At 38.7% G+C, this 11,489-nt stretch overlaps 1 protein-coding gene and 1 pseudogene across 2 annotated transcripts in view; both read left to right on the top strand.

The window, feature by feature from the left end:
• Positions 1–1,695: 1,695 nt before the first annotated feature.
• Positions 1,696–2,584, top strand: LOC147371010 (male-enhanced antigen 1 pseudogene; annotated as a pseudogene). The gene has a single exon (XR_015165699.1). The product of XR_015165699.1 is annotated as a male-enhanced antigen 1 pseudogene (transcript).
• Positions 2,585–4,079: 1,495 nt separating this feature from the next.
• The window catches only part of ADH4 (alcohol dehydrogenase 4 (class II), pi polypeptide), a 32,264-nt gene continuing 24,854 nt past the window's right edge, over positions 4,080–11,489 (top strand). The window contains exons 1-4 of the mRNA XM_086406699.1: positions 4,080–4,187; positions 6,987–7,088; positions 8,045–8,186; positions 10,008–10,095. Of these exons, the coding sequence (XP_086262825.1) occupies positions 4,170–4,187; positions 6,987–7,088; positions 8,045–8,186; positions 10,008–10,095 (350 nt within the window). The 5' untranslated portion in view covers positions 4,080–4,169. The remainder of the gene's footprint in view (positions 4,188–6,986; positions 7,089–8,044; positions 8,187–10,007; positions 10,096–11,489) is intronic.

Below are 11,489 nucleotides of genomic sequence, written 5' to 3'. Positions count from 1 at the left end.
TGAGCACCGAAGAATCGATGTTGGAGAAGACTCTTGAGAGTCTCTTGGACTGCAAGGAGATCCAACCAGTCCATCCTAAAGGAGATCAGTCCTGGGTGTTCATTGGTAGGGCTGATGCTGAAGTTGAAACTCCAGCACTTTGGCCACCTCATGTGAAAAGCTGACTCATTTGAAAATACCCTGATGCTGGGAAAGATTGAAGGTGGGAGGAGAAGGGGACGACAGAGGTTGAGATGGTTGGATGGCATCACCAACTCAATGAACATGAGTTTGGGTAAACTCCAGGAGTTGGTGATGGACAGGAAGGCCTGGCGTGCTGCGGTCCATGGGGTCACAAAGAGTTGGACATGACTGAGGAACTGAAAGAACTGATATCAGATATTTTAACTTGCAAAAAAAAAAAAAAAAAACTAAAATCAAAGAAGCATAATTATATATAGGAAATAGAGGAAATGTGCATTAAAAAGCAAGAGCTAGTTTGTGCAGAAACAGAACAAATTCAATTTGAACATTTATGGATCCCAAATATGTTGTTTGGGTGTTTATACTGAGATTAATGAATTACTATTAAAATAATGTATATATTAATTCAATGGGTGAGAGATTATACTTTTAAACATATGTAACATTGGAAATTTTGAGAACAACACAAGTCTGAAAATCAACTGTTAGAAAAGGTAAAGCCATCCTCATGGAAAGAATCTACAATATTAATTTTAGAATTGGAAGACACCTTCACATTCAAAATCCCAGGGTTCTACCATTCGAAATCTCTTACCCAGTTTCCACTCAAAACACTTCTTAGCAGGTTCTTTATGAAAGAATATAAAAGACAGTCCGCATCTTCAAAGAAGCTCATCAAAGTGCAGCACAAAAAGAAAGGCAGAAAGAAGGTAAATACCTAGCATTCAGAAAATATGTTAAAGCATATTGGGTTTCCAAGGTAAATACTCAATTTGCCCAGCACTTACTAAGTACCTAGTATCTTTCAGGACTCTGAAGTACTCTGTGAAGGGTGTAAAATGTAAGTAAATACAATCATTATAGTTAAGGACACTGGAGGCTGGAGACAGAGTCGTTTTGCTTCATGTAGCTATCTATGTGTGAGCAGTAAGGAGATGGAAACACAATAAATGCTGTAGAGATTCAAAGAAAAAAAAGATCTTTTTTAAGAATATGTTCTTAAGGTCCTGAATAAGTTCAGGGCTTCCCTGGTGGCCCAGAGGTTAAGAACCCACCTACCAATGCAGAGGACACTGGTTCAATGACCCCTGGTCTGGAAAGGGATCATGCCCCCCTTGCCCCACATGCTGTGGGCAACTAAGGGCATGGGCCACAACTACTGAGCCCAGGCACCCTGGAGCACATGCTTCACAAGAGAAGTCACCACAATGAGGAGCACGCAACTGCAACTAAAGAGTAGCTCCCCCACTCCACCGCAACTACAGAAAGCTGGCACACATCAAGGAAGACCCAGTATAAGCAAAAACAAATGAATCTTTAAAAACAAAGAATATGTTCGTTTAGTAGGAAGAACTGGCAGCAGTAGGTGTTCTAATCAGGGGAACCAGTTTAGACAAAATCATGGAGGCAGGAAGGCAGGCACACAGTACATTGGAGGAGAGCTGGAAGATAAGTTCTGAAACACAGACTGGGTTGTAGATAAATGGTCTTGAATGCCAGAATGAGAATTCAGTAGGAGAGTTCTTGATGGTTTTAGATGAAGAGAATGATATAGTAAAAATTGTTGAAAATACTCATCTAGGGTTGGGTCGTGGGCTCTGAGCAGCCCCTGCCCGATGGCAGCAGTAGTTCTAGGGGGAGACACTGTGGGTCCTGAACGTATCTTCCCCAATCAGACTGAGAAACTGGGGCCACATCAGGGCCCCACGGAAGGCACAGAGGATTGGAGCAGTGAGGAACCAGAGGAAGAACAAGAGGAAACAGGGGCAGGACCAGCTGGCTACTCCTACCAGCCTCTGAACCAAGATCCTGAACAAGAGGAGGTGGAACTGGCACCAGTGGGGGATGGAGAAGATGTAGTTGCTGATATTCAAGATCGGACCCAGGCCCTGGGGCTTCATTCGCCTGCCGGACCCACCACTAGAAAGTGAGGACGAAGATGAGCAGGGAGATACAACATTGAACAACCACAGCTCTATTCCCATGGACCCAGAACACGTAGAGCTGGTGAAAAGGACAATGGCTGGCATAAGCCTGCCTACACCAGGGGTTCCTGCCTGGGCTCATGAGATATCAGATGCCCAGTGGGAAGATGTGGTACAAAAGGCCCTCCAAGCCTGGCAGGCCACCCCTACCTGGTAGTGACCACCCTGAGAGCTGCCATAACTCCCTACATTCCAGGCCAGAACCAGCACAGGACTGAACACATCCTGGTTGTCACATTCATCTCCATCCTCCCCAGCTCCCCTCCACATCAAGGCAAATCAGACTTCTTCTCAGAGACCCATTTTATTCAGTTCTGTACATATGGGGACATCGGCCCAAGCCCAACCCACCTTAGCACGTATCACTCTGTGGAGAATAAAGAACCCTAGATACATAGCCGGAAAAAAAAAAAAAGAGAGAGTACTCATCTAACAACATTTTGAAACACAGACTGGCAGAGGCAGCTCTGCATAGGAAAATCAGTTTTTAAAAAAAGGCTATAGTGATGACATAAGCAATAAGTAAGATTACTCTTATCTATCTTGTCTACATGTAATAATAAAAACAGAAAAAGGGAAATGAAAGGCACACGAGAGGTAGAATACACAAAGCTTGTAAACAATGCAGAAAGCAAGGTCAAGCGGGGTTTCAGAAGATTGGAGATGCTAGTGCCAAAACAGGCAAGTTAGAGAAAGGAGCCTGGAGTCAAGAAAGAAGATGAAATTATTCCGTGAACACTATTAAAATAGAAACATCTAAAAAAACAGAAACATCTAGGAGCACACAGAAACTCCTGGCAGAAGTTTGGATTAAAGAGAAAGAAGTCATAAAAATAAAATAAGAAACACTAGAAAGAAATTTTTAAAGGTCACTTTTTAAAAAATGAGGCCACTGACAATTTTCCAAAGAATTTTCAATTAAAATATAGAGATGGAAACCAGACAAGTAGAGAAGTGAAACCATGAGTAGTGAGAAAGTAGAAACGAAGAGTAAAAATCATACTTCTAAACATTGTGATAGAAAAACTTAGTCAATAATAGAATATTAGTTAAAGTTTTAACAAATATAAAGATAGTTCTACTATCTCTCTGGAGAAGATAGTAGAATACTATGGCTTTTTATCAACAGGATGAAAAGTATTTCAATATTTTAACAGGTGGCTTCACCTTAATAGGGTATGTTGGTTGCATAAAAGCCCTGAACTTTCCCTAAGGAAACTCAAGCACAAACACAACAAGAATACATGAAAGGAATTTTTAAGCAATCCTGATTCACTATACAACAGAAAATGGATGAAAAAATTGTGGTCAATTCATATAATGGAATACTCTACAGTATTCATATAATGGAATACTCTACAATAATTAAAATAAAGTGTAGCTATAGCCAATGTGGCTAAATCTCACAAAAATAGTTGAGAGGGAAAAAAGCCATGAAAGAACACATGACTCTATCCATATAACTTCTAATCTGTAAAACTAAACTATATTGTATAGAGAAGCATAAATCATAAAAGAAATGCAAGAAAATTATTACTAGCATTGTGAAAGAGAAGGATGGATATAGGAGGGATTCTGAGGCACTGGAGATGTTTGTTAATTTTATAACTATATGATAACTTATCTAATAGCTTTAATGACCTTTATAATTATCTGTTGACTTATCCAATAAGTTTAATGACCTTTTCTATGTTATCTTATATTTTGCAATAAAGGAAGAAAAAAAACAAGTAAACAAAAATCTCCCAATAACATTTGGAAGAAATGAGGGTTTGCAGCTGAAACAAGATAGCACAAATGATGACGTGAATAGAAGGGCAAAGTTTCAGATTACAGCAAACAAAAAGGAGAGAAAATGATTGGAGAACACAAGAGCTGAAATGGTATTTATTCAAAGTCAATTCATTACAGGACATGGAACACCCTGGATAGAAGTAGAAGAGCTTCTTAAATCAGAGAGAAACTTTGAGAGAAACTTCCAAGGCAAATTTCCCAAAGAAAATGGGCACCAAGGGAAAAGTAAGCAAATATACAATTTCTTTGATCAATTCTTTTGGGATTTTGTGTGTGTGCATGTCTCTTTATTGTAGAAGGCAATGGCACCCCACTCCAGGACTCTTGCCTGGAAAATCCCATGGACGGAGGAGCCTGGTGGTCTGTGGTCCATGGGGTCCCTAGGAGTCGGACACAACTGAGCGACTTCACTTCACTTTTCGCTTTCATGCATTGGAGAAGGAAATGGCAACCCACTCCAGTGTTCTTGCCTGGAGAGTCCCGGGGACAGCGGAGCCGGGTGGGCTGCTGTCTCTGGGATCGCACAGAGTCGGACATGACTAAGGTGACTTAGCAGCATGTCTCTTTATACATCTGCTAAAAGAAGTTTCCTTGGGTATTGCTCTCAGAAAGCAGCAATTTAAAGCTGATCAAAAGCTAAGTCCCAGGGAATTCCTTGGAGGTCCAGTGGTTAGGACTCTACACTTCCACTGCAAGGGCACGGGTTCAATTCCTGGTCAGGGAACTAAGATTCTGCATGCCACATGGCCAGCCGGAAAAAGAAGCTAAGTTCCCATCAAGAGATATATGGATAAAGAAGATGTGGTATATCCACACACGAACACACACACACACAATGAACATTCAGTTCAGTTCTGTTACTCAGTCATGTTGGACTATTTGTGACCCCGTGGACCACAGCACGCCAGGCTTCCCTGTCCATCACCAACTCCCAGAGCTTACTCAAATTCATGTCCATCGAGTCAGTGATGCCATCCAACCATCGCAACCTCTGTCATCCCCTTCTCCTCCCACCTTCAATCTTTCCCAGCATCAGGGTCTTTTCCAATGAGTCAGTTCTGCACATCAGGTGGCCAAAGTATTGGAGTTTCAGCTTCAGCATCATTCCTTCCAATGATTCTAAAACTCAACATTCAGAAAACTAAGATCATGGCATCCGATCCCATCATTTCATGGCAAATAGATGGGGAAACAATGGAAACAGTGAGAGACTTTATTTTCTTAGGCTCCAAAATGACTGCAGATGGTGACTGCAGCCAAGAAATTAAAAGATACTTGTTCCTTGGAAGAAAAGCTATGACCAATCTAGACAGCATATTAAAAAAGCAGAGACCAATTATACTTCAAAAACAAATAGAAAAAGAGGTCGGGTTTGTGGTTACCAGAAGCAGGGTGGGGGCAGGGAGTGCGGGGGTGGAGGGGGATGGAGAGAAAGAATTGCATGTAGTCAAAAGGTACAAACTTCCAAACCTCCAGTTATAAGACAAATAAGTAGTAGAGATATAATGTACAACATGGTAAATATAATCAACACTGCTGAATGTTATACTTAAAAGTTGTTAAGAAGGTAAATTCTAAGAGTTATCACAGGAAAAACTTTTTTTCTTTCTTTAATTTTATGTCTATATGAGATGATGGATGTTCACTAATCCCACTGTAGTAATCATTTATCATATATGTATGTCAGATCATTATCCTATATACCCCTTGAACTTAAACAGGGCTGCATATCAATCATATTTTAATAAATCTGAAGAAAAAAATAAAGATGATCAAAAGGATATGAGTGACCTCCATGCTAGGAATTTACTCTAGAAAATAACTGAATTTGCCAAAATGCTTACTACAAGGGTGTTCAATTAAATACTATTTATAGCAGCCCAAAAAAGAGAGATTTCAGTACCTGTGCCATAATCATAAAATTTGTATTTGTTAAAATTTTAGAAAAGAATATGGAAAAATATTCATTAATAAGTATAAAAAAATTATAAAATATTACATACAATTTTGTCCCAAGTGAAAAAGCTCAAAGGATCTACCTCAAAATCATAAAGTAGAAGACAAAATTACAGATGGGTTTTGTTTCTTTTTTTCTTATTTGCATTTCTATGTTTAATTTATAATAAGACTAATGATATTTAAAATACAGTTCAAATTGCATAACAAGTATCAAAAATACATGTTCATGTGAACAAAGACTAGGAATATCATACCAAAAGTAAACATAATAGCATTAGAATGAAGTATAGGTTTATTTCTTTCTACTTTCCTTCAATATTACTTATATTTAAAATTAAAAATAAAATTTTAAGGGGCTAAAATTATAGATTATAGAATCTTTAATGCTTAATTTCTTTTCATATATTTTTATCCAGGTTTCAAAGGGACAAAATCTTTAATGTACATTCCACTGATAAATTTAATAATTATGTAAGCCTCATCTCTTAAACTTATTTGTGCAAATGAATCACATGGGGATCTTGTTCAAAAGCAGGTTTTGATTCAGTGGATTTTGGACAGGGCTTATAGCTCTAGCAAATTCCCAGATGATGTTAATAACTGCTAGTGTCAAGGAGGTTCACATTTTGAGTAGCAAAGTTGTAAAACACATTCGCTCTAGCAATAAGGATTCAGGTAATGCAGAGCTGATAAATCAATCGCTCAATCATAAAATACATATTGGTCATCTACTCTCTCCAAATCCTATAAATTTATCCTCTCTGTTCTGGAGAGGGGAAAAAATCAAGGCCTTACATTAAGGTAAATTTTAAAACACCTGTTTTTTTCAAAAATTAAAAGTGCAATGACTATAATGTAGACTTTGACTTCCTATTGTCAATTAAGGTCCCTTGTCTTTACAATAACTATGTATAACATCCAGCCACAAACCCCAAAACTCTCTTTCATGAAATAATGGTATCAACATGTTCTTTCACTTTTTTCCACGATATTTTTCTTTCTGTCTTTCTTCCTCCCTTCTGTTCTTTACCCCTCGCCCTTTCCTCCTTTCTCCCTCTTTCTCAGATTATTAAATGCAAAGCAGCTATCGCCTGGGAAGCAAACAAGCCCCTCAGCATTGAAGAGGTTGAGGTAGCTCCCCCCAAGGATCATGAAGTTCGAATCCAGGTGAGTATGGAGTTTCCCAGGGCAGGATAAACAAGACACCAAATTCTGACTTGGCTTTGGTCAGGTCAGACCTACGTGGTTTGACTGAGAGTCTCAGGAGTTTCCCACTGTGGGGAATTACGTTTTTAGGTTCACATCAAAAACAGGTATTTATTCCCAGGAGGGATGAATTATAAGAATCAGACACAGGAATTTACATTAGATTAGAATTAGGTAGGTTTTCTTTTTGTTTTCCAGTTGCCAGGTATTGACAGATGTTTTAAAAGGAAGATTGAGAGTTTGGTTCAAAATAAGAAAAGATCTGAAGTGCTAAGGGTCTTGGGTGCTCACAGGAGGGAACAGAAGCGAGAGAGCAGGGAGAAGAGACGGTACTGAGCAGAGAGGCATCATAGGTGACAAGGTGGGTCAATTTCTCTATTTTCCCTACAGTTGACCTGGCTTATATTTTTCCTCGGGATCACCCAGTAAGAGATTTTGCCTGAGACTGAATGAGATATCCTCATGAACAGAATCTTGAAGAATAATGCAGGGATACTTTCTAATTAATTAAGATAATCTTTTATTTGATACAGCTCTTTTAACTATAAAAGTTTATTACCTCAATTGTATTTCATTTAGTTTCAATAAAATCTGAACAAGCCCTGGAAGCCTGTGTTCCCTGCACTCCCTCTAATAGACTTTTATTACCTTTGATTTCTCCCCTCCTAGAGACAGTGACTGCCAATTCTCTGTGTGATTTTTCAGGGACAGTGAAAGGAAGAAAACAAAGATTCATTAAGAGGAAAGAATATATCCTAATATATTTTTAATTGTTCTTTTTATTTTTCAAAATGCAGTTCTTTTATTGACCTCAATGAGTGTTGTTAAGTTTCAAGGTGTCATTGGCCTAAAATTATCCTAACAACCCTATTGATATAATTACAGAAACAGGACTCAAGTCTGTGATTGCTTTGCAGATAATTGCCACCGCCCTGTGCCATTCTGATGCCCATATTCTCCATCCTCAATTTGAGGGGGGGGTTTTCCCAGTGATTCTTGGCCATGAGGCTGCAGGAATTGTGGAAAGTATTGGGCCAGGAGTGACCAACTTCAAACCAGGTATTTTAATTTCTGATTCCAACTAAACGGAAACGTCAGGGTATTTCAGGGATAATTTCTGCTACAGTCTTGCCTTTGCATGCTATAATCAATCTCTACTTACATAAGGGGACCATCTTTTCCAAAGTGAAACTAAGACACACAATCTATCACAATCTAACAATGAGGCAGAATATCTGCAGTCAGAACTGTCTAATGAAATCTGGAAAACACAGTCACTTTATTTACATCCAGCATTGAGAAGTTGTCCTACGAAGCAAAGCTACAAAGTGAGCTTACACCGAAGCCTCCGTGGGGGCACAGATGACAATTTACAGCAACCTCCTCTAAATAAAACAGAACTATTTTAATGTATAAAGAATGAAGACCCTTAGGTAGCTTAAGTGGGAAACATTATGCATATGTCAATGTTAGCTGAAATGTTTTCTTGGGAACTTGTAAGATAAATATATATAAAGCATGACAATAGCTGAAATTATTTACTTTACATGTTGTAACAGATCCACCAAATACTGGAATATGAGCTATGCAATTGTCACTTATCTAGGATGAACCATATCCTTCTTTCTTCCTTTAATGAAGATGTTCCAAATTGAGAGGTATATTAGTATCTTTCTGTTAGGTAGTTAGAATAGGAAACAGGAGTCCAGAATGGCGGTGGCTAAAAAACAAGGAAAGGACAAGTCCGTGAAAATAGAACAAAGGAAGGTCCAAGGACCACAGTGAGGACCTCAGGTAGAACAAACAGCACCCCTGGCTAGCCCAACTTACACAGGGCAGGCCCAGGGGACAGGAAAAGACATAAAAAGAGGAGCCAATGGGCGGGGGGGTCTCTCTCTCTCCCGCACGCTGGGGCACTCTTCTCTTCGCATCTTTGGGTCAGCATGCCCTCACGCCTCGAGGATGGATTTTCCTGCTATTTTCTAAATGAAATAGAGCTGTAACGCAGAGCTGTAACGCTAATTTGTCTAAGAGCTATAACACGGTCTGTCCAAGACCCGAGAACTGTGACAAGCTGAGGGCTTTAATGTCTCATCACATTTCTATTCCAAACAAGATTATAGAAGCAAATTGCTCTTCAAAATTTGGAATCTTCAAATAAGTCCAGCCAATTAAGGCACAGCTCTGCCACTTACTGGCTGTGTAACCTTAGTCAGCTAAGTCACTTTTCTGTGACTCAGTTTAGATTTCCATTTTCTAAAATGGGGATAATAATAGTACCCATCTCAAAGAGTTATTCTGAGAATTAAAGAGATAATATATGCAAGCAGTTAGAATGGTGACTGACACATACTAAAGGTTGAACAAATGTTAATTATCATTATTGGACTTTAGTCATCAGAGGCTAGAAGTCTTTGTTAAATTCAAATTGAATAAAAAGTAGAAAAATGTAGAATTTGAGTGAACTATGGTGAAACATGGAGATGATATATAATTTACTCTCCATATCAAGCCTATTGCCCATATCTCCTATAATTAAGGTGTTTACAAATGTAATAAATAATAGGCATGACATAGTAAATAATAGTCATGATGCAGAGTGTTGCAAGGACAACAAAGTGTCAGACAGGATTCTGCACTTGAAGGTATCAATACAGATATGTTGCTTGACTGTCCAGCAGAGAAAAAAAGAAAAAAGATAACATATGCAGTACTTGGGAGAATCAGCAATCTTGTAGGTTAACAAAGTATTGTAGCTACCTATACTTCCTACCGAATATAAGATATATACAATAAAGAATAGTGTTTTCCACCAATTCGCCTGGTGAAAACTATAAGTAACAACCGTGCATCATCCAACACTTGGCCTTTTTTTTCTAGGTGACAAAGTAATTCCACTCTACGCACCTCAATGTGGAAAATGCAAGTTCTGTCTAAGTCCACGCACAAATTTTTGTGGAAAACTCAAGTAAGCTCTATAAGCTATTAGTAAGATAGCTGGTACAAATATTTTGAGCAGTACATTGGCATACCTAAATGGAGTTGAAAATGTTCATATTCTGTACCCACCAATTCTTGGTGTGTACAAGAAGCCATTGCAAAATCACACAAATGGACATGTACTAGTATGATCACTCCACATTGTAATAACAAGAAACTGAAAATATGGCAAATGTCTATCAATAGGAGAACATATTAACAATCACTGTGTAGTAACACAATGGAATTACCACATAAAAGTGAGAATGGCTAAACTTGCTCTAAATGTTTCAACCCAGAATAATCTCACACTTACAATGGTAAGGGAAAGAAGCAAGTTTATGACATATATTTAGCCATATACAATAACAATACCATATACTGTATTGTTTATGGTTTATGTGAATATAGTAAAGAAAATGATAAGTGCCAAATTGAGAATAATAGCTACTCAAGGTTGTTGCTGAGCCATGAAAGACTGGGATTCTTGGCCTCCAGAGGAGAGGAATTCAGTCTGTGGCCAGCGACAAGGCTTGATCTCTCAGAGTTTTGTGTAATAAGGTTTTTTTAAAGTATAAAAGAGAGAAAGCTTCTGTCATAGATATCAGAAGAGGGCAGACAGAGTGCCTCTCCCGACCCCCCGCTAGTCTTTAAGGGGATATTATATAGTTTCTAGCAGGCTGCTAATTAGAGAAAGGAAATGTCTCAAAACTCAGAGTGGTACCAGGCCTCTCACCCACAACATGCATTTTGAGATAACATTGGCACAAGGTGAGTCATCCCGGGCCATAAAACCATTGCCGTGAATCTTGAACAAAGGCAGGTTTCCAAGCAAATATATGGTTTCATTAACATAGATTAGGAGAACAATTGTATGAGTAAAACATATTGGGCTCTGAGTCTTAGGTGGAACCTACTTGAAGACAGACTCTAGGGTAAATACATAGTTCATTAACGTAGCTTAAGAGAAACATTTCCATAAGAAAAATGCATTGGTTTGCTCAAGGTTTGAGAAAAGTTAAGTTCAGGTGGAGCCAGGTATTGTCATGACAACACAGAATTTTAAAAGAAACCTTTTAAGTTTGTATAGAGAAGGGGAAAAAAATCTGACACTTGTAGTTGTTTCCTTCTGCCACTTCAGAGAGAGATAAAAAATGTCTGACTCTTGCAGCCCATTTCCTCTGTTTGGAGACCCCTAGCCTTCCTGCCTTTTACCCTATTATTCCCGCCTTTTCTTTTAGGAGAATTATGTTGCCTAGGGAAAGGGGAGTCATTCTCGTTCCGTAACTGCTTCCAAGCTGGTAAGAGGCATTGTCCCTAAATTGATGAGGCAACATATTCTCCTAACCTTCATATTGAGGGTCTCTGATCCAGGGGCCTCAA

The sequence above is a fragment of the Bos grunniens genome, chromosome 6 (assembly GCF_055505025.1).
Source record: "Bos grunniens cultivar Pamir isolate PY7600 chromosome 6, Bosgru_T2T1.0, whole genome shotgun sequence".
Taxonomy (NCBI): Eukaryota; Metazoa; Chordata; class Mammalia; order Artiodactyla; family Bovidae; genus Bos; species Bos grunniens.
Note: the sequence above shows the minus strand (reverse complement) of the source record. Positions and strands in the feature narration are given on the sequence as shown.